The sequence below is a fragment of the Dermacentor albipictus genome, chromosome 2 (genome assembly GCF_038994185.2).
Source record: "Dermacentor albipictus isolate Rhodes 1998 colony chromosome 2, USDA_Dalb.pri_finalv2, whole genome shotgun sequence".
NCBI lineage: Eukaryota > Metazoa > Arthropoda > Arachnida > Ixodida > Ixodidae > Dermacentor > Dermacentor albipictus.
This window is the reverse complement of record NC_091822.1, coordinates 150,645,898-150,672,171: the sequence shown is the minus strand read 5'-3', so window position 1 is coordinate 150,672,171 and position 26,274 is coordinate 150,645,898. Positions and strand designations below refer to the sequence as shown.

At 51.7% G+C, this 26,274-nt stretch overlaps 1 protein-coding gene across 8 annotated transcripts in view; it reads left to right on the top strand.

Annotated features, from left to right (window-relative positions):
* Positions 1–26,274, top strand: part of LOC135899836 (eukaryotic translation initiation factor 4 gamma 1-like) — a 142,686-nt gene that overhangs the window by 14,226 nt on the left and 102,186 nt on the right. The window contains exon 1 of one of the 8 annotated variants that reach the window (XM_065429211.1): positions 8,031–8,145. The exons of 4 other annotated variants lie outside the window; for them this stretch is intronic. In XM_065429211.1, coding sequence (XP_065285283.1) covers positions 8,046–8,145 — 100 coding nt within the window. In that variant the 5' untranslated portion in view covers positions 8,031–8,045. Of the gene's footprint in view, positions 1–8,030; positions 8,146–24,089; positions 24,438–26,274 lie in introns of those variants that run through there. 3 more of the 8 variants (XM_065429206.1, XM_065429205.1, XM_065429207.1) reach the window with 3 other exon arrangements.

Sequence of the window (26,274 nt, the reverse complement as noted above, 5' to 3'; positions counted from 1 at the left end):
ACAGGATATGTAGAGATATCTGCCTTGAAAAAGACGAGGGCTGTCTGATTCCGACAGTGCATATTAGACCACTCTTCAAAACATTCTAGCTACGAGTATTAGGAAATGTAAATGTACATGGCTGGCAGTGCACATCTTGTCAGTGTAACTGGGAAGGAGCTTGCAGAAGATTTCAAACTACTGTTTTTGATGTGTTTACTTGTTAAGCGAAACTACAAAGGTTAATGCGTGCATATTGTTTCTGTCTACCTCGTGCGTAAAGCGCATCAGGAGGTTCTGTGCACATTTTGTGGAAATTTTTGCATTAAACATACATCAAGCAAGAATCCTTCCTCGGTCCCTATGTGGGGCAAGCTGGAAATATTCCAAATGCTCGTGTAATTTGCAGAGGGGTACGCCTTGCATCATGTGACCGAGGTTGGAGATCGGCACAATTTCAAGGCTGTGCGACAGCAGATAAGGATGTCTACAGTCGTCCCATCTGTGCAATCTTACTTTTATTTTTGCACTAAGGTATACCTGCATTTGCACTTGAGTGCCTGGCTTAGAGGTATTTCGTCACTTTCTGGCAGTACAGTGAGGAATTCGAGTTCGCTGCGTTTTCGTTGTCGCCATTACTTTGCTGGAAAGGGGTCGTCTTATTGCTTCGAGCATTGTATAGCATGGTTTTCAGTCGATTTTGCAGTCATTGGAATCTGAATATCTGTTTTCATTCCTAGAAAACTGCAGGCAACTGTGATGCTTGTTTGGTGCATTTCAGTGCTTCCATAAAAAAACAATGTTGCGTAACTTTCATATGCAATAAACCAATATGACGTATAAGAGCATGCATATTATATGTAGGATGCTGTGTGTTTCATATAGGATTATTGGGCATGGGATTTTGCAGTAGGGTTGCACTGTCACTTTTCAGAAGCGTAAATAATGTTGTGCCATTACCACAAGCCCGGATCCCGAATCTGCAAGATGCAGAATCTATCCTGCGAGCGCCATAATTCTCCCTTCACAAGTCAAGATGCTGCGCCTTCGTGCGGGAGAAGCCTCGGCGGAGCAGCGTGTTTTGACGTGTCCGCGTGTGCCCGACGGCCCGGCGCCGCACCTCCCTTGCCTGGAGGTCACCGCGCGCGCGAACTTTGAACCGGGTGGCCAGCGCGGTCGCTGGTTGGACCCCTCGGACGACCGTCGTGTGCTGACTTTGTATTGGGCCGGTTGAGTGACAATGGGCCTCGGGGATTATAAAAGCAGAGACACGCCGCTCGAAAACAGGATCCGCCGACCCCACCTGGAGAGAGGGTCGCTCCCGACTGGGGTGAGATGTGTCACGCGTTTTCGCCGGACGCCGTCGTGCGAGAACAGTCGCGTTTGTGTGAGCTCTCGGCCCCAGTGCCGATCCGTTTATGTCCTGTATGATAACCTGTATATAATGTATAAAGTCCCTTTTGTTATTCTCATCGACGCCAGGCTCGGAGTCTTCGCTACCAACGCTCTGTCACGAAACGGGTGACGAGCGCTACGGGACCACAAAGCCGTTATCGTGGTGCAGCGGTTGAAGTTCATAACAATAACTACCTGTTAAGAATCTATTTGCTCAGGATACCTTTGGATGTCACGACTGCAAGTTGGAAAGCTTTATATACGTGCTGTTTGTTGCATTAGACGCGACTGGTGCTTCCTTAATGTCTATCAGCCTGTAGGCATAATGGGCAATCTTTGTCTTTACCACGCTCCATGCTTCATTGGGTGCGATAGTTCTCATCCACTTGCGAATACTTTTTTTTCGGTGGTGTGAAAGAAAATCAGATGTCAGTTACTCCCGAAGCTTTATTATCAAGATTCCCCATTTTTGATGCGGGTTTTCAGACAGCATACGTGTGGAGTCTGTCTGTCCTTGCAGCACTTGATTTCTCCTTCTTTCTATGCGCAAGTTGTAATGAACGTTTTCGTTAATATTTGTTAGTTTCTTAGTGGAAGGAACGTTCAGTCCACCAGTCTCGTTCAAAGCGAAGTTTTCATGAGCATTTTACTCTCTTGTCCACCTAAATTCTGTACTGATTGGGCGTTACACGCCAAGCAAGAAGTGCGAGTGAAACTAGCAGTGAAAGAGCACGAGGCGCGAAAGTTATACTTGCGACGTGCTAAGCACGCTTTTTTTTAAATTTGTCTTATGAATGCGGAGATTTAGACAAGATTTGAACTCGCGATCCATACCACGAGAAATGCGCTGCGTGCGTAATTCCGTGAGCAGGATTTTGCCCACGCGCATAAGTTACCCCAGTTTCCTAAGACAGCCCAGCCCCCCCCCCCCTCCCTCCCCCCCGCTAGTATAGCATTGTTGAAGCCGAAGGGCGCGTTTTGAACGCCCAAGTGAACCGAAGTGATTACATGGCTCCTTAATATCCGCGATTCCACCCTGCCGCCATCTCGGTTAGGTCAGACGAGATGCGCGGAGAAGCTCGCTTTGCCGATTTTGCAATTATCATTGCGTCTGCATAGTTATCTCCTTCGACAATGCGTCGTTTTTCACTGTGATGCGGTGAGGCATTACTTAAGCGTGTTCTGCCCTCGGGCAAACACATTGCCTCCGCATTGCTACGCGGATTTATTGCGTCCGCCATTTTGCGTCTGGCATTCCACTCCGAGCCGTCTGCTGCTGCCGTGGCTCCCGGGAAGGGAGAAGCGACTGGGGTAGCACTGGTATCCGGTGCAGCGAGCGTTTTCGCTTCGGCGCCATTCATACGGAGCGTGGCAGTGATTTGGGTAGAGCGCGAGTCGGCTGCCTCGGCTCCGATAAGAAAAACGTTTGCACCGTGGATGTCTGGGGTGGTGGGGGGGAGGGTGTAGAAAAGAGTTCTGGAATGAGACGATGCCGTGAAAGTAAAGTGGGGAATCTTACTAAAGAAATCGAAAAACTGTCATAGGAGGCGCTTTCGTCTCGCTTCCCGAGGGATTAAAGTTTCTGGTTCTTTCGTACGGATTACTGCTCGGCGTGCAGCTCCGTGTCGCTAGTTTTTGCGATGAAGTTCGTTTTGAACGTCTTGGCACGTCACGCGAAAGGTGACGTCACATCACGACCGAAGCTAATATTTGTAGCCAGAAATAAAATAAAACGGAGCTTTTATTTCTGTAATTATCCCGGCGTTTACATTAACGGAACAAAAAGCACTCGAGTTACGAGTGGACTCCGTCTGGAGCAGCTGCTGTAATACATATGTGAACTACGGGCAAGCGGGTGGCCTCATTTCGACTGACACGAATCTGCTGGTACAGGCACTCCAGATACGTTTATTTAAAACCTCATTAGGTGGCATTCCGTGCGTCTTTTTTTTTAAATTCTCTCGATAATTGCCGACGGAAGCGCATGTTTCTGGCCCATTTCAATCAAGCGGCACAGTAGGGTTCACAATTCGTCACACTGTGGTTCTCGTTCTAAGGGAAGGGAAGCGTAGCAGAGGGCGGCAGAAAGTTAGGTGGGCGGATGAGATTAAAGAAGTTCGCAGGTACAACATGGCCACAATTAGTACGTGACAGGGGTAGTTGGAGAAGTATGGGAGAGGCCTTTGCCCTGCAGTGAGCGTAACCAGGCTGATGATGATGATGTAGTTCTCGTCTGCTTTTCTCCCCAACGTGAACCATAGAGTTTCTCACTATAACACCTAGAGGGTAATCTGGCGCCACCGTCTATGGGAGTTTCTTAAGGGGGCACCGTGCCGTCATGGGAATGACGGGATATGTGTGTGCGAGGCTCGTGTTGGCTGGTGTTGTAAGAGGCTTCGTCTAAAACGTGGATATGGCTACGCAAATAACGCGTTCTCAAAGTAAAATCTTCATAAAATGTTTCCATTCACGCATATTACATCTTTACTCACCCACGATGCATAACCAAGCGAAGAAAAGCAAGAACAGACGACCAACTGTTTCAAAGCGAGCGCGAAGCTTGTCGTCTGTCCTCCAACTTTAGCGGCCCGCTGATACTTTTTACGTAACATGTAGTCGTACACACAATAACAAGTTCTCATAGTTAAACAAAATATGTTTTCGCGTAATAATAAAGCTAAAACAGCTTTTCACGTGCTGTTCTAGTAGAAAATGAATCATTGTGACAGACGGAACGCTACTTGCCAAGCGCGTCTTCAAGGTGTCGTGTCTCTACGAGAACGATGCCAATCCGAATCCACAATATACCGGCATTCCCATGCATACCACAGCGCAGCAGCGCCAGATTTTCCTCTAGGTAATGTAGTGAGAAACTCTATGACGTGAACGCACGAAGCGTCCGCGTGGCGTTCCGCGTTGGTGTGGCGTGTATACCGCTGCCCTCCCCGTTTCACAACGAAGCCCGCAAAGTGCGCGCGCTGTCGCCTCGTGACGGCGCTGCTGATTGATGCGCGGTGGCACGTGGTGGGGGCGTTGCGTCAACCACGCCTGCGGTTCGTTGCGCTTGTCCCCGGGACGTATACTTTGCTGTTGCTGCTGCGTCGCGGCGTTTGACGCGGGGTCCGGCGGCGGAGGTGCGAAATGACGTTAGACCGTGCGTGACGCGAACTTTCTCGGCGCGTATATGATCGCTTGAAATGTTTTAATAAGGGGCGGATTCGGCAAATCGCACCCACCGGTGGCGCGCACGGGGGGTTCCTTAGAGCGACGGTGATATTGGATGAAACGGCGCAACGGGGCTCCGCACTTCACCTTAAGAGAAGCTTCCAAACGCGGGTGTGGTTAAAAAAAAAAAAAAGCCCTTACTGTACCGCGTAGTTCACTACATTAGCCCCGCGCCGGGTCTAACGTTGACCCGTGAAACACGTATACGCGTGCTGTGTATCCATTCTTTTTTTTCTTTTTCGCTCCCCAACCTTTCGCTTCGTTATCGCTCTACTGTTAAACCGTGCTCCTATTGCAGAATTTTATTTTTAGAATTATCTCGCTGTCTTCTTGATTTGAGCGGATTTGGCAGTGTGTGTGTGTGTGTAAACACAGCAAGCTTATTACCTACGTTTTCCTTCAGCCCGCTAAGTACTCTTATCGGCATGCTTTGCGCTAGCGGTGACATAGTGCGACTCGCAGTGAATCCGCGAATCTGTTGACACCACAGATTCTTTTTCCTTTCGTCGGTGGGGCTCGCCCTTAACTTTCGCGACTACGGATCCGTGCCCAACTGGCCCGAAATGTCACAGCCTTGAGCGAGCGCGATTTCTCGCGCGGCAGCTGGTGGTGTGCGGTGGCTGCAGGGAGGCACTCGGCTTTGTACGTGCATGCAGCGCCTCTCGCACGCCTTTGTTGATGAATCGCTTTTTTTTTTCTTCTTCTCCACTCCGCGTGAAACTCGGGGCATATCGCAGCTGCAGCATTATGGATCCTCCCCCCATCCCCCGTTCTCCTCGTCGCAAGCTCTCAAGGATCAAGCGCGCACGAAAGTCTGCATGCATGTACTGTGTCGGCTGTCTGCGGCGCATGTGCTTTGTACAAAGTGCGTATAGGACGAGTGGATGACGGTCACGAATGCGGGCGGCACGCGGAAACGCGGCGGCCGCGTGCTGCTGCTGCTGTTGGCTTCTGTTGTTTCCGACGCCGTCGCTACCATGAGTTCCGCGCGTCGCGGGGCCTCAACCTTGGACCTCCCCCCCTCTTCCACCCCCCATTTTGTTTCTATCTCCTCCCTCACTTATGGTCTCGGCCACTAGAGAGAGAGGCCCCACTCAAAAATGCGCACCGCTCCGCGTTTGACGCATCTGCTGTTCTTTTTGTGTTTCTATACGCGGATCTTCCTATAAGAGAAAATTACTACACTCTTAAGCAAAGTTACGCCCTTTTGCCACGCAACGGTAATCGTCATCTGTCTTGTCCGCATTTCCTTTCTTTAACGCGGCGAGCCCGGTACTTTCCGGTAACGAACGGCATGCGCGTTATCAGCGTGACATAGCAATGCCGACTGGAAAGTAGCGGGCGCGGCGTTTTCAAGAAAGGAAACGCAAGCAAGGCAGATGACGATTATCGTTGTGTGGCAGAGATACATCCCAAAGGGTGTAACTTTGCCTAAGAGTGTAGATGGAGAGGGCTCTGTGGCTGCGACCCCAAAAAAACGAAGGGAAGAAATTGATAGGGGCGGATCCGTTACAGACGTAGTAGATTCGTACCGAGGTTTTAAGGAAGACGGAGAAACGATTAAGGAGAGACAAAAAAAAAAATGCTGGACTGATAAGACTATAGATTACTCGATTAGTTCAAGCGTGCTTCGCGACCATTTGTTAACCGCCCCGTTTCGAAGGGGGACGGCAATGAATCATCGTCGCTCAGCTGCACTGTGGTAAAGATAAGTAGCACGTGCAATTGTCTGATATTTGCACGAGCTTCTGGCCTCGTACGTGCTCGTGGCATTACTGCGACTTCCTAAATTTCCAAGAAATCAATCAGAAAACTTCCAAGAAGACAGCTTGGGGCCTGTGCGGCACCACGGAAGTTGTCGCACGTCGAATAAGCGCTTATGTGTCCGCCGCGGTAGCTTGACGGCTGTGGCAGTGCTCGAAGTCGCGGATTCGATTCCGGCCGCGGAAAGCAACATTTCGACGCTGGGCGAAATACAGGAACGTTCGTTTAATCGGGTTGAGGTGCTCGTTACGAAACCCCACGGAGGGGGAGGGGGAGGTGGCGTCAGAATTAAACCGTAGTCTGCCACTACGGCGTGCCTCATAATCCCATCGTGGGTTCGACGTTTACAGCCCCATGATTCAACTAGTTTTTTCACGATGCGACGCGCGCCATGTGAGGTAATGACAATGCTCAACCCTCTCGGAGGTTGTGAAATACGGCTCACAACGCCTCAAGCAAACATCTCTCCCTGTGTGTTCCGTGTACTACGCGGACAAACAGCAGTGATGCATGCGAGGTAATGTTTGACATCAACTCACTACTACTGTTAGACTAAACGTTAAAGAAATAACCCTTTAGCCGTCGACATCGCCGCTAAGTATCGTCACTCAAAGCATCCAGCACGGAAAGCTTCGCTTACGTCGATTCCCACTGTGCGTGGGATATGCATAATGTTTTCCTCTGAACATACACACCAAGATACATTTTGTCTCGGGCAGCGTCAGTGACGCCATACTTGCATCTAGTTTGTCCACGGTTGTTCGCTATGAATCGCAACCTACTTACTAGCCCACCGACAAGCCTTAGCAGTGCGTGGGATGTCCATAATTTCCTCTGAACATACACACCAAGATACATTTTGTCTTTTTCAGGCAGCGTCAGTGACGCCATACTTGCATCTAGTTTGTCTACGTTTGTTCACTATGAATCGCGACCTATTTACTAGCCCACCGACAAGCCTTACCTGAAATACGGTCGTCGAGTTCGTGTAAACGCTGCCTTGTCGTATGGAAGGGCGCGTCGGATAGGGTCAGCTCGACAAACTGCGGTGGACGGCTTCCGGCCGGTCTGTATCTGCGCCAAGCCGTGCTCCCTCAAGGGCTGCTGAAGATAGCGACAACATTTCCTTTCTCAACACGAACCACATCTGCTCTCTCTCTGTATGACTCGTCGAGTTATTTTGAATGAACCTATCTGACGAAGAACGCCGGGTGGGGGGGATAGCAAAGGATGGGATATCTTTCATAAAGAAACTCTTCGAATCGCCTTGTCCCACCCGCCCATCCCCTGCGCTTTTGTTCATCGGTTCGGAGATACGAACGTGGGCAGCCGGGCCACGGATTTCTCCTTTTGTGCATGATTCGACGCATTTTTGTCACGCTTCACTGCAGAGTGTTTCTTTCGGAATGACGTGTCTACCTCCGTCACGCCATCTCCTCGCTGATTGGACAGCGCCGCAGTGATCAGAAAGCGCCACCTATTGATGATACGGGGCTGGTGCCTAGGCTTATTGCGGGAAACGCCGAGTCGCTGCTGGGCCGCTGGAGCACCCGACCGCTGTCGGCTGGGCTGCTGGGCCACGTGCAAGTGTGTGTGTTGTCGTCAGGTGCGGCCGCTTCTGTAGTGCCAGCTTCGCGAACGTCGAGGCGCCGTTCGAGAAAGGGTGAAGGTGGTAGCTCAAAATGGTGCGCAAGAAGCGAAACGCCAGGCAGGGTTGGAGCTCGGCACCTTCGTCGTCATCGGCTGCGCCCGTAGAAACCCAAGCCGCTGGAACGTGGAAAAGTAAGGGCCGTCTGTCCGACATTCTGCTGTTTCTTAACTGTTTTCAGCTTTTTAAGTCACTGTCGTACCCTTCTCTCCCCCTCCCCTCCCCCCGCGTGTTGTGATATTCATTTCCGATACTCGGTGTGTGCTACGACGTGTTGTGGATTTTCCTTCCAACCGTGCTCACGTCACGTGCCTTCTCGCACAAGGTCAGGATGGGGGCCGCCATTTTTGCGTTGTACTCTCCGGACTGTGTCAGGCACGTGCTGTTAGTCATAGCAAAGTCGTCGAGGCGACGCCGCTATCTAGACGGCAGAAAGCCGGGCCGTCGACCCCATTAGTCTAAACTTTTCGGTGGAGATAGCGTGTGTTTGTGTGCGCGTGTTGCAGTAGCGCCATCTTGTGACTCGTTCTTTAATCTGTGCACCTTAAAAACGTTTTTTTTTTTTGTTCTCTAGCGTTGAGGATTGGGCGAGTTGGTATTGCATTCTAAAACTGGTACAGCGCAACATAGAAAGGTAGAAACAAGCCGAGCCGGCCAGATAAAGATACAGAGCGCTGATTGTGTCGCGTCATTGTTCTCGCTGGATGACTCTGCACTAGGAGATAAGTATCGCGCGGTTGCGCTTTTAGTCCGCCGGGCGGCGCCATCGCAGTTGCCGCACGCGTAATAACTATAATAAGCGCGCAGATGGGCGCTTATTGCGTGTAATTATTTTAGGAGTGAGAACGTTGGTGCTACAAAATGACTGCCAGACGCCTCGCTCTACGCTGACCTGAGAAACAAAACAAATTGTGCGTATCCCGCGAACAGTGGGAATCGACGCAAGCGAAGCCTTCTGTGTTGTTTCGTGTGTGTTGTTTTATTTGATTAACGATAATTGGCGGTGATCTCGACGGCTGATGTTTGATTTTTCCAGCGTTTAGTACAATGCGAGAGTGGCGAGTCGATCGTAAACGTTACCTTGCGTGCACCGCTGCTGTTTGCGTTGTACAAAGGGCACACGGCGATATGTGTTTGCTTGAGGCGTTGTTTTGCGCCATTGATTCATCAGCTGCGGGGAAAGTTGGTATTGTCTCGCATGGCACATGGGATCGTGACAGAAGTGCCGAACTTATTTTAATTGTAGGGCTGTGCGTGCCATAACCACAATCGGATTATAAGGCACGCCGTAGTGACGGACCACGGATTCATTTTGACCCCCCCCCCCCGGGTTTCTTTAACGAGCATCTGAACTTAATGTTGATTGCCAGTGGTTGATCCAAATCAAGTTTTTCTGCTTTGTATGGAGCAATCCTATTCCATTGGCAGAATGAGAGCGTGAGTTGTGTGTTCCAATGGCTCCGCGGAGCAAAAATTTTCGCTCCGCCGAAATCGGCAGATTTGACCGGAAGTCCGCGTGACGTGTTTCCTTTACCCGCCTCTGCTTCCTGTCACGGGCGCTTGTTTCCGGTCGCGGGCAGCTACGGACGACGCGGACTCCACGTCACGCCGTGCGTTTCTGTTCTCGCTCCTGGATAGTGACAGCTCCGACTCGGACACTACAAGTTCCCAAGTCCAATGATCATTCTTCCTACAAGGAAGAAAAACGCACGGAATGCCAGTATGACCCAGATGATGATGGTGATGATGTGGCCTACCCGATCCACTTCGAGTCTAGCGCCCTCGCGCTTGAATTCCCTGTACTGGGTGCTCCTGCGAGAGAGCACCCATTCCCTTCGCAGATTTGACGAGAGCGATTTCAGTCGTAACTACGCGCTCCGTTCGTGATTCGGCCGAGCGCTCGCGATTTGCCGTTGGAAGTCAGCATGAGTACACGAGCGTCCTTGATTTTTGGTCGCGGTCCGGATCGAATTCGCGACCTCGAGCAATGCCATTGCCGCAAAGCTACCACGGAGGGCACATTATTTTGATTTGGCGCGCGACCGCTTCCGCGATGTCGCCTGGACGCTACGGTGCTTTAATGCGCCTATGCTTCTGCAGGCCCTGCAACAGTTGTCCGCTTCAGGAATTTGCGCGGTGTTTTATCTTTCAGAAATAGCAGGGACGTACTGCACGGAACCTTGATTTTGATGTCATCCAGCTGTCCGCTGTCGTGTCCAGTAGTAGCATTGTTTCCTTGCCTTATTATACGTCACCTTTTTCCCTGTACTTCCCCCTTCCCCCAATGTATGAGAACTGAGAGCGAAGAGTGGCAAGGCTGTCATTCACTCGTTTCGTGGCTACGACGGTTGTACCCATTCTGTGTCCTCTCCCTACCTATACACCCTCTCCCAATCTCTCTCGCCCCTGGGCTGTAGCGTGTTAGTAGGAAGGCAAGCGCTGCAGTTTTGCGATCCTTTTGTGTCTGGGGAAGGGGCGGGTGGGAGGTGGTCACGGATACTTACAACTGCCAAGTTGTAATGACTGCCTGCAGAGTTCTCAAACAATGATTTGTGAGTATAAACTGATTTATTGTTTCGCCTTAGTGTCCATTTAATTCTTCGCGTTGACACCTTTAGAAATTGGCGATTTTTAGTAAATCGGGCAGTTGCTTGTCCTGCAGAAGGTCTCGTCGACTTTGACGTCACTTCGGCGAACTTTTTTTTTTTTTCATAGTTAAATGGCGCCCTACCTCTCCGTAGATCATCCAGGCTCTGAGGCTGGATTGGCAAGGTTTGCGCTAAGACAGCAACCAATTTCAGGATTCCGAAAATAGCTGAGCGCTGCCAGTCTGCGACGTGTTGCCTTTTGTATTTGCGTATTCCACCTACGCACCCGGCAATCGAAGCGAAAATTCAATTGAAATGTAAGTGCGTGGGCAGTAGTTCGTTCGTTGGCACCGAAACTCGTCGAGGGAGGCCGCAGCATTTTACCCGCCGTCGAGTGGGTTCTCGCGAACTGCGGAGTGGTGGGCGCGTTTTAGGGGCGCGCGACTATTCCACGTCGGATATCGAATTGGCTACGGTCCTGTTCGATTTGGTCTTCGCATCGAATTGTCATTATGGGTAAATGCGGATGTTTTCCTGTAGCAGGTGGTTCTGCTTCGGGGTTTCCTGTTTGTGGGTTTCCTGTTTGCATCGGCAAAACCGGTGTTAATGTTTTCCATTCGTGAGATTGTCCTTCTCCAATCGTAAAAACTTGCGTTGAGGGGGACTTGCGTTAGAGGGTTAGTTTCTGTTGAAACTGTGGTGCGTGTTGTACATTTGCACTAATCTCGCGGTTGGGCGTCTGCTTGTCTTAAAAGTGGCGATTGCTGTTGGAATGCTGACATTTCCTGTGTCGCGTAGGAGAAAAAAAAAAAGAAGAAAAGATCGATTCTCCTTCAAGCGGCACATATCCAAAATTAAGATATTGTATATACTCGTGTAATGGCCGTGGATTTTTCCCCCAAGATTTGGGGTTCATATTCAGATTGGGGTTAAACGGAGGAGACTATTTCTTTTTTATTCTTAAATGTTTTCGGTGGTACTTGCCTTCATTGAACTACAGTGCTCGCTTGTAGTGGCTCTGGCTATTATTGGCCATTCCCGTGGCGCGTCACTTGCCGGTTGGAATAAATGGTGACGCCCCACAGACCAGCGGCGGCAGCGTCTCGGAGGCTATGCTTTTGCCTACCTGTAGGCGCCGGAAACTCGGGACGAAACTCGACACGGCTGCGTTGTTTTGCCACCGAATTTTAAAAAAAAATAAATAAAAAAAATTACTGGAAGTCTCGCACCACACAACAGATAACACTTCCAACCTTCTAAAGAAAATCAAGGGTGCGACTTATGCAACGGGTACTTTTTAAATATACTTTTGAGGGATTTCTTTTTAAAGTTCTGGGTGCCGCTTTTACGCGGGTGCAGCCGTTATTATATTGTACCGGGGCTTTCTTGCATACCGACTGTATTACCGCGCTTCGCTGCCAGCAAAACTCGTTCTGCTCGCAGGTCTAATTGAAGCCTGGTCGAGAGAAACGCTTGGCTCACCAGTTCTTTTTTCTCTCTCTCCATTGGCGCGATGACAGTCGGCGGAGGGGGGAACGGCCCAGGTTTTCCTCGTTCCTTGCAGCAAGCTAAGGCGCTTGCGTCACGCCTGAAATCGACGACGCCCAATTCCTGGTCGAGTCGTTCCCGCCTTCGGTGGCCGTGTCACCGCCGGATGGGCGGAATGAGAGAATAATAATAATAATAATTAAAGAAACGTGCAGTTTTGGCGTGAACGATAGAGAAACAGGTAGTCATAAAGTTATTCCGGCTTCGCGTCGCGTAGTTTCCGCAACTTCAAACGTAATGTATTATTTATTTGATTGCCGTCTGGACACATTGTTGCGGTGGAGCTATAGTTCCGATTTCCCTGGCCGTTAACCGTTTCCAAGGAGTGCGCGTGCGTTTTTTTTTCTTTTCCCCGCGGAAAGCTGCCCGACTGGTTCTGTAATTCGCGGAAAACTAGCGCTAGTTTGCATAAATCGGCTGTCGTTAGGTAAGCCCCTGTAAGGGTATAATTATTATACCTGGTTGCCTCGCCCGCGTCTCCTGCTTTGCTCGGGCATTGTGCTGACGTGTAATTCTGTGTGAATCCTCTGGTTATTTTTTTCGTCCCTGTTGCTGTTCAAAACTTGTTCACGGCGCTGCGCATCTGGCGGACCTCAAGCGCGGCCGTTTTAACCTCAACAACGGCCGTTTTAAATAACGCTATGTGACCTCCCACCTGTTGAATGCGCCCGATACGCGCATTCACATTCTTTTTTTTTTGTGGGCGCTTTTTTCTCTTTCTTTGTTCTCGTTTCGTTAGTTTTATTCAACACGTGTGATGGCGGGCAGCCGGTTGTGTGGAGCATCGCGAACTTAGTGAATCTTTGGAGCGTTATCTTAAAAAAAAAAAAAAAAACCCTCTTTTTTTATACATATTTCCGTAGTGCAGGGACTTCGCGCATTTCCGTGCGGGCACTCGGTTTGGTTAAAGAAAAAAAAAAAGGATAGTGGCCGTATTGCGGCTACTTCCGCGTTTGCCGACCCACTAAAGTAGACCGGCTGGAAACGTAAGCTGACTCTTTTCTTTGCCTTCGAGGCAAAGTCAGGCGGCGGACATTTTACGCTGCCGACACGTTCTGTCGCGTCCTCGTAAGGGCGCTTCTAGCCGTCCGTAGCCTGTGCTGGCGAGCATCGTAGCTTGGAATAGGCCGAGTCATCGAGAAAAGAAAAAAAAAATGATAAAGCAACCCTCACGTTTTGTTGCCGCGCCTTTGTGTTGTCCGGTACACTCGTTCGCTGCACTTAAACTGCGCATTAAAAATTAAGTTAAATTCTCGGGCTTTATGTGCCAAAACCACTATGTGATTGCGGCACGCCGTGGGAGGGGGCGGGGGCTTTGGATCGATTCTCCGGTTTTTTTTTTTTAGCTCCGGGGTTCTTTAACGTCTGCTTAAATCCTAGTACACGAGCCCCCCCCCCCCCCCCTTTTTTTTTTTGCCTTTCGCCGCCTTAAAAAATGCGGCCACCGCGGCCAGGATCGCGCCTGCGACCTCGATCTCAAGTTGCGGAAGGCCATTAGCCGCCGGGCTCTACCGCGGCCGGGTAAGGACTCTGCGTTCTAAGGTAGATTACCCCCTTGTCTGCAATTGCCAGTAGTAGCAGTAGACATGAAGACGTTACAGCGGGTGTCATAACCTTCTCGCGTTCACGCGACCATTTGAACTTTCTCGCACCCAGGGCGTAGCAAACGCGGTGCATTATAGAGGGCAGACCTCATGGAGGAAGCCTTGCGACATTTCGGCACACGCCTACGTTTTGAAACTTGCCCACGCATTCTGGAGAGCCTGCGTTCACCGCGGAATAGGGGTGCTTTGACGTTCGTTCGTTGGGGGTAACGCCCGTAGCACGTTTTCGTTACTCTGCATGACAGGCGGGGGAAAATAATATGCGGATCCTACGCACCGTGGGAATCGATGTAAGCGAAGCTCACTATGATGTTGCTTTGATTGACCATAATGAGCGGTGATGACTAATACCAATACGAGAGTGGTGAGTCGATGTTAAACATTGCCTTGGGCGCACGACTGCTTTTCGCATGCGTAGTACAGGGAACAAACACACAGGGAGACGTGTTTGCTTGAGGCGTTGTGCGCCGTTGTTCATGATCTCCGAGATGGTCGAGCATTATCATTCACTCTCATGGCACATCGCGTGGTGGTAGAAGTGTCAAGCTTTAACTGAACTAAAGTTTAACGTTCATTGGTACCCCAACTAGATAGAAATTATCGTGCCAGAACCGCGATCGGATTACGAGGCACGCCATAGTGGCGGAGTCCGGATTAACTTTGACACCCTGGTGTTCTTTAACGTCCGCCTAAATCTTTAGTGCACTAGCGCTCACGTATTTCTCTGCCGTCGGCTGCCGTGGTCGGGATTGTACCCACGACCTCGAGCAAATTCCACAGCCGTCGAGCTACCTACCGCGGCGGTCGCAGAAGTTTTGATTCCGCATACGACCGCTTCCTTAGTGTCGCCTGATCGATTGGTGAATGATTCTGGGGTTTTACGTGCGAGTACCACGATCTGATTATGAGGCACGCCGTAGGGGGGAGGACTGCGGATTAATTTCGACTACCCTGGGATTCTGTAACGTGCACCCAATGCACGGCACACGGGCCCAGCCTATGAGCACTTCATGCAGGAGGGGTATTCTGTAAGAGTCCACCTAGTGGACTCTTACAGGTGGACCGTCCATTTCGGCCTTTGCTGATTGGATGGAGATGTACAAGCGAGGAGGAGACGAGTGGCCCCAGCCAATCAGCGGCGGTTGAAATGGACAGTCCACTAGGTGGACTCTTACAGAATACCCCCCTCCCCCAGCAGCGGACGAAATGGACGTGCCCACTAGGGGTGCGATCTTGTACGCGTCCCAAAATAGAACGGAGGCGGTTCGTTCCACCGAATCAAACAAAATTCGTCAATTTGAACCGTGCCGAACGCCATGACGTCAATGTGACGTGATATCTGCTGTCAATCATTCCGTGTCGTCTGCTATCGGACGAACGGAACGGAACGTACCGCCTATTTCGTGACGTAAAGAACGGACTGCCTCCGTTCTATTTTGAAACGCGTACATGATCGCACCCTATAGTCGGATACAACTTTAGAAAAAAGGGGGCGTTTACTCCTCCGAGGCTCCGCAATAGACATCAGTAAGAGGCGATTGGAGGATTGGTGGAAGAAAAGTAGGGAAACGACAAAGGACGGAGACGTACAAAAGCACAGTTCGCAATAGGGTATCAGAAAATTTGGACGTGGTAGTTCATAGTGTGTTTTTTTGTTCTCATGGGTTAACCTAGGTAGGATATTAGGCAGCATAGTAGCAAGAGCTTGGTGGCGCAAGCCACCGCCCCGTTCCAAAGGGGACGCTCATAACATCCATCCATCCATCGGGTGCACCAATGGGCGCGCATTCTGGACCGACGTCATGCGCCGGACGGCCGGTGACTTCGCCGCTTCGGTCATCTGGGCGGGGCCTCCCCTTTTTTCTAAAGTTGTATCCGACTATAGGTGTACACACGACGTTAACGTGTTCCATCGTGTCTCCCACGCTTGCGTCGTAATTCACCGAAGTCACTTTGCGCATTTGCACGCGTGCGAGCGCGAATTTACTGTTAACTTTCAAACGCGCGTTTCGTGTCCCCTTTTGAATGCGACGTCTCTGCGACGCACGCGTACACGCTCTTCTGCGCAGTGCGCGGACAGAGCAAGGAAGGGAAAAGTGAGCGAGAGGGAAAGGCCGTCGGTGGAATGCGTTGACCTTTGAAGTGCCCGCGGGCGCGCGCTGGGACTGCGTAGTACTTTTTGTGGTGGCTTTTGTGGTGGCCGTGTCCCTTGCTTGCTCCTCTTGCCCGGCGCCTGAAGGCGTTCGTCGTTGCGGCCTCGGAACGCTGTTTCCGAACGCACAAACCCCACACGGGCGCGTCGCGGTAGGGCTGTGCTTCCCCCCCCCCCTCTCTCTCCGATCGTCGCTGCACGTTGCTTTGTCCTGGGGGTGCTCTTTCTCTCCCCCTACTTTCATTCCCTACCCCCTGTGCGGCGCGGTTGAGGTGTCCTCTGCTGAGAGACAGTTACTGCGCTGCACTTTACCCCAACCTTTCCTTCCCAACATCAAGAATCTCCTTCTCTCTTTGTCCTGCTCTCCTCCAGTGTGCGTGTTGGCATCGCACGCCCCTCGAATTTCCCGGGGTGGTAGAGCAAGCCTCTTCCACCCCCCACCCCCCCAACCAATATTAAACAATTGTGGTGTGCGCTTTTTTTCCGCTCGTCTTAGTGTGGGATGGCTTCTTTCCGGAGTCGCGACTCGCCGGGAACATCCGGTGAGGGGGTGGGGCCGGGGTAGCGAAGTTTTTGGCTTACCCGGCTGCCGTCGACGGTCGGGGACCACGTAGGGTTGTTAAACTGGCACCTCGATATTTTTTGTTGACTTCTCGGGAGCATCTGCAAAAGCTAGACAAATCTAAGTATTGGTACGTACCTTTTAGTTTGGTACCTTTATTTAAGCACCTGCTCGACAGTGGTGTTCACTTTGTGCATAAGCGGCAGTGGTTTTTGGAAGAGAAGCAATTCAACCGCCCCACTGTTTTTTTTTTTTTAATCGCTTTCGACCCGCCGTGGTTGCTCAGTGGCTATGGTGTTGGGCTGCTGACCACGAGGTCGCGGGATCGAATCCCTGCCATGGCGGCCGCATTCCGATGGGGGCGAAATGCGAAAACACCCGTGTACTTAGATTCAGGTGCACGTTAAAGAACCCCAGGTGGTCCAAATTTCCGGAGTCCTCCACTACGGCGTGCCTCATAATCAGAAAGTGGTTTTGGCACGTAAAACCCCACAATTTAATTTCAATCGCTTTCGAGAGCGGCGCGTCTTTCGAACTAGCGCCCAAGCGTCGGCCTTCTACCAGGGGAGCCCTCACTTTCAACACCGTGGAAAGCTGCCAAGTGACTGCGTTACCAGGCGCGTTAGCTTCGCCCAATCGACGCGGCCCCGTGACGGGGGAGGCTCGTCGGCCCTCCCCGCTGCTGACTCTCTGCCGCTTTCAGCACGTGCGCCGCACGTGCCTGTCTCGCGACTGATCCGACGCGGACGGCTGCCGCCGCCTGCGAAGCATGTTGCTCTCTTCGTCGGAGGCCTTGGCGCGCCGAGCCGTGCTCCCTCGGTGCCACCCTTTCGCTTCTTCACGAAGAACCACTTTTCGGGCTACGTCGCTCGCGAAGGCGCCGTTTGCTTCCCCCTCCTCCTCCAACTCTCCTCTCCCTCCACCCAACTCTCCCCCATACCTTGCTTTGTAGTAGCGAGTCTCGTTTCAAAAGCTTGCAGCGTCTGCCTGGTCTTTCTTCCACTTGGTGAGCGAGCTCTCCGGTTGATGACAACAGGCGATACAAAATACAAATCCTATTTCTATTGCTTTGAATCGGGCTGCGTAAGCATCGGCTATTGCGTGGCGTTTACTTAACTGCAGTAGCGCCCGTATTTTCGTTACGCTGCGTGAGGTTTCCGTTCGCAAAGAACAACCGCGAGCTGGTTTTTTTTTTTTTTTCGAGGAGGCAAACTATTACTCCTGTAGTGTACCGCTTCAGTTAGGTGGATGACGCCTCTCCTTTTATTTTTTTTTTTCCACCTCGCGCAACTACGTCCCACGCTGCTACCCGTGGGGCGTAGTTGCGGACACTCGGGGTCTGTGCGCTGCGTTTTGTATCGCGCGTCGTCCCCCGCCTCGGGGCGCTGCCCCGCGTTGCGCAGTCAGCGGCGGTCGTCTGCTGCGCGTCGTCTGCTACTGCTGCTGCTGCGTACTCTCGGCGCTGCGGTGCCTCTGCACGGAGGCTTTTTTTTTTTTCGTGGGAGGAGGAGGAGGAGGAGGGGTGCGCACGTGTCAACGAACTGTCCCCCCCCCCCCCCTCCCGGTGCGCGGTCGTTCCCCGATTCATACGAAGGACGACCATTCGCCCCGACTTCGAGGGCGTGAAAATTATTTATCTACCTCTTCGCTAGTACGTCTACGCGACTGGTTCGTACCTTGAAGCGCCGCTCATGCAGTGGGTGCGCGGTGGTGGTCTTTGCAGGAGTTTTGGCGCGCGCTGCTACTAAAACCCTACTTTTTTTTTATTAAATCAAAATGGGCGCAATGGGATGAGTACTGATGAGGAGGATGAGAACTTTAGCCGTTACCGCCGTTGAGTATTTGCCTTCGTTGGAATCAATTGTGGCTCGCCTTCACGGCTCTGTGACTATGGCGTTGCGACTATGTTCGCGAGTTCGAATTCCGACCGTATCGATGAGAGGGGGTGTGACGTCGAAGCGCGATAACGTTCGTTTACCGCGCTTTGCGTGCACGTGAAAGAACACCCAGTGGCCAGAAATTCATTCGGAGCTAACATTCACGGTGCCCCTGGTTAGCACCCCCCCCCCTCCCCGTGGGCAGTTTCGGAATCCGCGTGTTAGGCCTTCATCATAATAAAGGCTATCAAATCGCATACTCGGACGGACCAACGTGCTATCCCGTATCGCGCATTACCAGCCTTAAATGCTGCATGGGCCTTCTCTCCCGTTCGGTAAGGTTGTGTGGGAAGAGCCGGAGAGAGAGGGGGGAGGGCATACGTGACTTCTGCGACGTTCCAGCATCGATTGTTCCCTAGGCTGGCGGAGCGCAGTCCAATCTCGAGGAGCCGCGTTGTCGCCTTCGGACTGGCTGGCCCTCCGTCTTCCCGTTATTTTGCGGTGCCGAAGCCAACGCACTAGCTCCGGTCAACACATTTGAGTGGCACTAGCAACATAGCCTTTTGGAGGCGTATTTCGAGGAAGCGCCGCTGCTTTCCCGCACGCCGCCCTTTCCTGTTCTCTCTCTTTCTTTTCTAGGAATTCTTCCTCTCGCTGCGCCGCCAACTGCGCACTTCGCTGTGTTCTTCCCGTGCAGTTCGGGAAGAATCGCGAGAAGTACGAAGGGCTTGCCCATTGTCCGCCGCTAAGTGCCTTCGTTTCCGACCCTGCCCAGGCTTTTCGGTGAAGGGGGCGACGGAGAGATTAGCGGCGCACAGCGTTCGCCGGGTAGTTGGGACTCGGCAGGCCGCCCGGCTCCGGGAAACTTTTCCTTCGTTTTGCTGGATTGGCGGAGCACGTGACCGGTACATTCTCGCCGCACTGCGCTCCACCTCGTAGTATTTAACCGCAGCGCTGTAGAGAGGTCGGCAGATGGGGAAGGGCCGTTGCCGTCGAGATATTGTGTACCGGTCACGCACTGTCGTCTGCTTCGCCCGACGCCCGTTAAATTATTTATTGTCGTATCACAGCATTGTGTGTCAGAGCGTGATTTAGTACGTGAACGGGACGCAGACGGGCGCTGCCTACCCATTCCTTGGACACCCTGATCTAAAACTGTGCAAATTAGACACTTTAGAGATAGCTGTCGTAGTAGAGTTCTGGATTAGGGAACGCAAGCCTCTCAACGTACACTGGGACGCAATCGGCATGCGTACGCAAGAACTAGGAGCGACGGTTCTGCGCAGACGGAGACTCAGGAGTCCGCGCATGCGCAGTACAGTGGCCTCTAGTTGCGTGCACAAGCGGCTTGCGTCCCCTACCCTAAAACTCCCTACTAACCTTAAAAGCCATCTATTATATGCGCCGAACTTGTTTCTTCGTGATGGAAAAGCGCTACTAGCAACTGGAGAGAGAGAAAAAAAAAGTAGGAAAGGCAGGGAGGTCAACCAGAACAGCATCCGGTTTGCTACCCTACACTGGGGGGAAGGGGAATAGAAAGAGGAAGAAAGGGAGAGAGCAACTAGGAAGAGGGGGAGCCACTAGCAACTGGAAATTTTATTTAGGCAAGGAGCTCTTATATACATACAGAATGAAGGTACGTTAACACGAAGCCACTGCCGTTGTAAACCGGAATGCGACGCAAGATGGGAAGACACTTGGGCTTTCTGTTCAAGCAGCAATCGGGGCAAGCATCTCAGCGACCGTCGGCGTCCTGTTTACGTGGACCATTGCGCCGTTGTTTTACGATTAACCGCCAACTATAACCCCACTAGGCCACCCTGCAAAGTAATAGGAACCGTTGTTCGTCGCGGGCACAATACAGGTGCATCATCATCATCATCATCATCATCATCATCAGCCTGGTTACGCCCACTGCAGGGCAAAGGCCTCTCCCATATTTCTCCAACAACCCCGGTCATGTACTAATTGTGACCATGCCGTCCCTGCAAATTTCTTAATCTCATCCGCCCACCTAACTTTCTGTCGCCCCCTGCTACGCTTCCCTTCCCTTGGAATCCAGTCCGTAACCCTTAATGACCATCGGTTATCTTCCTCCTCATTACATGTCCTGCCCATTTCTTTTTCTTGATTTCAACTAAGATGTCATTAACTCGCGTTTGTTCCCTCACCCAGTCTGCTCTTTTCTTATCCCTTAACGTTACACCTATCATTCTTCTTTCCATAGCTCGTTGCGATCCAGGGTGGTGTGCCGCGGGGAACTACTTTTGAGGTGGTCCTTTCTTGCAAGATGGCGCGGAGCGCAAACTAGTTTCGAGAGAGAGGAGGACGGCGTCGGGTGGCAAAGTGCGCCTCGGTCGTGTGTTGACAGCGGCGGTGAGACCGATTGACACATCGCCTCGCGCGCGCGCTCGCCCGCGCGCAAGCAGTGCCGGCCCGGTCGGTCGTTTAACCCGTTGCTGACGACAACGCCCTGGTGTTTTGCTGCGCAGCGGCGGCAGCAGCAACTTGTTTACATTTTTTCGGACGCTGCGTAGTTGCTTGCCCTGCCGCCGGGAAAGTTTCCTCCGGACGCCGAGTGTGTGTGTGGGAGAGAGAGAGAAAGTGGTACGTACCACCTGCCCTCCTTTTTGAACGACAGCAGTGCGTGCTTTTCTTCTTTTCGTTTTCCCTTTGACCGGGAGGAAGGCGTTTCACTTTCGGCGCGTGTTCCGGTGACTCGCACGTGGCGTTTTGAAGGGATGCTGAGGAACAATAGGATCAGTTGAGACGGGTGGTAGTAGTAGTAGTAGTAGTAGTAGAAGTAGTAGTAGTAGTAGTAGTAGTAGTAGTAGTAGTAAACGACTTTATTGGGGTCCCGAGGAGCTAGGCAGGGGGCCGTTGTCTAGTCCATCGGACTAGCCAACGGCTAGTCCGATGTCGGAACAGAGAGGCTATGCCTCTGCGCTCGTTCACGGGCCCTCTGGACAGCCAGGAGGTGTGGACGTCTTGTCTCGGGTCTGTGATGGCCTTCGTCTAGTCTTTTTCTCGGTTAAAATCCCGTAACACAGGGCACTGCCAGGCCATGTGACTTTATGAGCCAAATTCAGTGCCGCAATCTGGGCAGAGTGGATCAGTGTCCGGGTGGAGCATGTTCAGAAAGCCCCCTAGAGGGGTGGGAGCCCGAGTTGAGACTGGTAAAGTGTTTTTCAAAACTATTTTTGTTCTTCGTCAATTTCGCAGTAATCGGTTCATTTATAGAGCAGAAAATGAAGATCAAAGTGTAGTCGATTTTTAACGATTAAAAAAAAAATGTTAACTAGACATTAACAAGAGCGATAGAACGGCGTCGTTTACATACACCTAACGAAGGTGGGTCGAGTCGGCTTTGTCGGGCTGAAGGCCTTGCGCCGAGTAAAACGCGAGGTAGTAGGGTCGAGCCAGCGTCGAGTTTGGTGAATTCACTTGGCGAGACGCTCGTAAACGCGGTCAGGGAGCGCTTGGGTCCATTCGACCGCGTATGGTGTTGGGCTGCTGAGCACGAGGTCGCGGGATCGAATCCCTGCCACGGCGTCCGCATTTCGATGAGGGCGAAATGCGAGAACACCCGTGTGCTTAGATTTAGGTGCACGTTAAAGAACCTCGGGTGGTCAAAATTTCCGGAGTCCTCCACTACGGCGTGCCTCATAATCAGAAAGCGGTTTTGGCACGTAAAACCCCATAATCTTTTTAATTCGACCGCGTCGAGTTCAGTTAAAATTATGGATAGGGTTTTTACGTGCCAAAACCACTTTCTGATTGTGAGGCACGCCGCAGTGGAAGACTCCGAAAATTTCGACCATCTGCCATGACCATGCACCTAAATCTAAGTACTCGGGTGTTTGCGCATTTCGCCCCCCATCGAAATGCGGCCGCCGTGGCCGGGATTCGATCCCGCGACCTCGTGCTCAGCAGCCCAACACCATAGCCACTGAGCAACCTCGGCGGGTGCGTCGGGTTCATGTTAACGAAGCTTATGCAGCGGAATTTGAGTTTTCCCGAATGAATGGTGAGGCCCCGGTACAGCGCGGGCGGACGGTCTTTGTCTTCGTTGAATTCCTTAATGTTCATTTGCGACATCCATTTCTTTTTTTTTTAAAGCTTTCTTTCGCTTCTCCTTGCTCGTTTTCGTTGTTGACCATCTTTTTGTCCGGTTGTCTCAAGACTTCCATTATCATCAAAGCGTGTCTAGGACAAAACGGCATTCTTATTATATTAGTCCGTTTTTCATTTAATGGCCCAGGAGACGCCGTCAAAATATTCATGACGTCATGGGGCGGAGCTGCTGCGGGGGAAGTAAGAGGGTTAGTGGGCTTGTCGCGATGCGCTTTTCGCTATTGTATTTTTCGCAACTTGTGAAGCCTGCACTCGTGTATGATTGACCCATTTTGAATTCCGATAGCGTGTGTTTATAACCGTACTTCATCGCAGAATTGCGGTTCTACCACTATCTTTAGCGCGTTACGCCTAATAAGGTCATCCGCGCATGGGCAGCTTGGGGAAGCGTATTCGTAACGGTGCTGTTAAAGTGCACATGGCGCACTATAGTTCCTTATTAGCGTCTCCTTGCGCTTAGGTACTTATTATTGGGCTTAAGTGGCGACACATAGCTATTTGAAGTTTCTGCGCTAATAGTTGGACGCATGTATGACAAGGACGCATGTATGACAGTGGCGAGGGGTGGTTATTGTGAATCCGATTATTCTTTCTTAAATTGCGCGACCACCCGCACCCTGGCCAACCACGCAGTCTCGTCTTTTTTTTCCTTCGTCGAAAATATCAGAATGGTGGGAAGAGGTAGAGGCTGTGAGGGGGGGGGGGGGGGCTTTCGTTTCAATTTGTACCTGTTGCCGGTTATTGCTGCATGGAGGAAGTTCTCGGCTGTTCATTGATCACGGCTGTTTTTTTTCTTTTGTTTTTCCCACACGGGACCACCCGCGCGTCGACCGTGTTTGGAGCAATTATTGTTGTCCGAGCACGGTGGCGTTGCCCGCAGTGGTTTAATGACAATTCTTCCGACGCCAGCAGTGCCGAGGAAGGCCGAGCGTAAACGCGTCTGTCGGAAATTCGCTGACCGCGATTTTTGGCGCGCCGTTTTCGAACGCGAAGTGTTATCCCGGGGGGGGGGGGGAGGGGCTTTTTTCTTTCTGCTACTCATTTGCCGCGGTGGGTTGATCCGGCAACTAAATTGGTCGTCACCCCCCCAAAAAATAAAGAAAAACGCAATAAACCGTGGCACTGTGTTGCCGCTACGCGGCGCAGCGGTCGCTGACGTCGTCGCTAAGGCGTTCCTCCTCTCCCTTTCGTCCCGTGAAACGGGTCACTCGCTAGCCGGCGACCAAGACCCTTCCCCGCTCTCCCTCACGAAAAAAAAAAAAAAGTGGCATCCGACGCGGCATCGGCTACTGCGGCCGGAGAGGGTGCTGCGTGGGTGATGTGGGGGCGAGAGGGGAAGATGGAAGGTGAACGCGATGTGTAAAGATGGCATTCCTCGAAGGCCGACGAAACTCGCCGGCCCTCCCGCACGCGCGAGCTCTCACAACTGTGTTTTTTTTTTTCTTTCCCTCCCCCTCGCGGGAGGGCGAGCAGCTCCGGTCGAAGCAGGAGCGTCGACGTCGCCTGACGTCATCGCTTCTCTGCTCTACGTCACGATCGCCGCTGCTGCTGCTGCCGCCGCCGCCCGCGCCGTTTGGCGCAGATTGCGATTGCTCTCCCGTGTCCTCTCTCTCTGCCGATTCGCGTGTTCGTTTATGCGCGGCTGCTGTAAAAAGCAGGCGAGCGCGTGTGCATTGTGCGTCCCTAGCGATTCCATAGGCGTGCGTGCGACGTCCTGCGAGCCAGTTCTTCAGCGCCGCGAGCTGGCGGCGAGCAGTGCAATGCCGTCGCCGCCACCACTGCGTGCGGCCCGACCGGACAGCGCCCATGCGCTACGCTAGGAAGAGGCGGGGGCTGGCGACGGCGTCGCCCGTCGCCGCCGCCGGCGGCTTCGTGTCAGTACCCGTCGAGGGCGACGTCGGCGAAAGTAGCGGCGGCGGCGGTGCCTTCTTCATCGTGGCCGACAGCTCCTCGTGGTGGAGGCATCCTGTGGATTTGGATACTTCCGCCCTCTCCCCCTCCTCCAGTCCCGCCCTCCTTACCTGCAGTTTGGTTTATTTCGCTGGCCCCCCGCGTTTGTGCCGAGCGAGGCAGGCGTCTAGAACCACGAGTATGCCTGAGGGTTTCGAGACACGTAAACGCCGCGGCCCTCGTTTCTGTGGTGCGGGGGTGGGGAGGGAAGGGTGGTGGTGGTGGTGGGGGGCCAAGATTACGTGTGCCTCGTTCCAGGGTGAGGAGGAAAACGCAGAGGCGAGTGGCAGCTGCAAGCCTTTTGTTTTCCCCCTTGCATTTGTATATTACGAGAGAGCCATTAGGATTAGGGAATGTTCAAAGGCGCCTATGAGGGCGGGCCGTACGTCTCGTGATTTCCCTGCGGCGGTGACGTCACGCTGACACGACGATATGCAACATCTGCTGCCACGCTGGCTAGTTTGCCTACGTAAACGAGGAGGGCGACGGAAATCGCTCGTTTTCTAGCTACTTGCCCTTTCCTCCCCCCCACCCTCCCCGGTTTTGCTTCTCATTTTCTATTTCGTTTTCTCCCAGGGCATCCTTTTGCAGACTCGCGTTTACACCTAATGGGAGAGGGAAACATTTCCGGTTTTTTTTTTAGCAATAGTGTGGAGTTCAGGTTTCATCTTCTCGTGCGTCAATTTGGGTAGCATAGCGATTCCAACCATAAACACGTATGACCCACTACTTTCATTTGCGTTTTAAATTTTTGTGCCCTGTTGGCTTCAAAACTTCATCAGTAACGTTCATCATTAGCGACTGCTGATGTTTATTTTGGCTGATCACACTCGTTAAGTATTGGTAGACATGCTCGGAACTGAAACGACAGCTTGTAAATGTGCGGTTTGCTCCTTGTTGCATAATGGCGCAAAGCCTTTTAGTGACAGATGCAGGGAGCTGCTCTTAAACGATGATTAGCTGACTAGAATGTCCAGGATGAGTTTGCCCTAAATATCATGTTTTGAATATCATAATGCAGCACATTCACTCAAATGTGTGTGTAATTCCCTAACCTTAGTTTTCCATGTGACAAGTTTGTTGTGTAAGGTTGTTGGGCAGTGCAAATATTTGAATGTATGGTGCCGCCTAGTCAGTTACATTCTTTTGAATTGGTGCTGCTGATCTTGGGCCACATGCTTCAGCTGCTTCCGGCCTAAGATAGCGACTTGGGTCAGTGCAGAGGAGTGCGAAACATGGAAGGTAGATTTACATTGCGCAGCTGCGAAAAGGCATGAAACTTCATTGTACAGTTCATGCTATCACACCATCTTCTGAAGAGAGAAACAGATCCTGCTAAAACTTGGCAACTTGGAACGCAGATAAATTAGCGACAAAGAATTCCTTTAAAATACCTTTGTTGATGTACTTTTGATGTACACCACACTTTCTAACTGCCATATTGTTTCCCAGCCTACTTTCAAATGAATAGCACAATTTTTGGTATAGGGTGTAGTTAGCCATACACCCGCCGTGGTTGCTCAGTGGCTATGGTGTTGGGCTGCTGAGCACGAGGTCGCGGGATCGAATCCCGGCCATGGCGGCCGCATTTCGATGGGGGCGAAATGCGAAAACACCAGTGTGCTTAGATTTAGGTGCACGTTAAAGAACCCCAGGTGGTCAAAATTTCCGGAGTCCTCCACTACAGCGTGCCTCATAATCAGAAAGTGGTTTTGGCACGTAAAGCCCCAAATATTATTATTATTAGTTAGCCATACCAAAACTAATACGCTATTTAAGCAAGCACAGAGACCTCTGAAGAAGTTTTACTTCGGTAAATTGGTTATAAGTGTATATGCACTCTTGGAA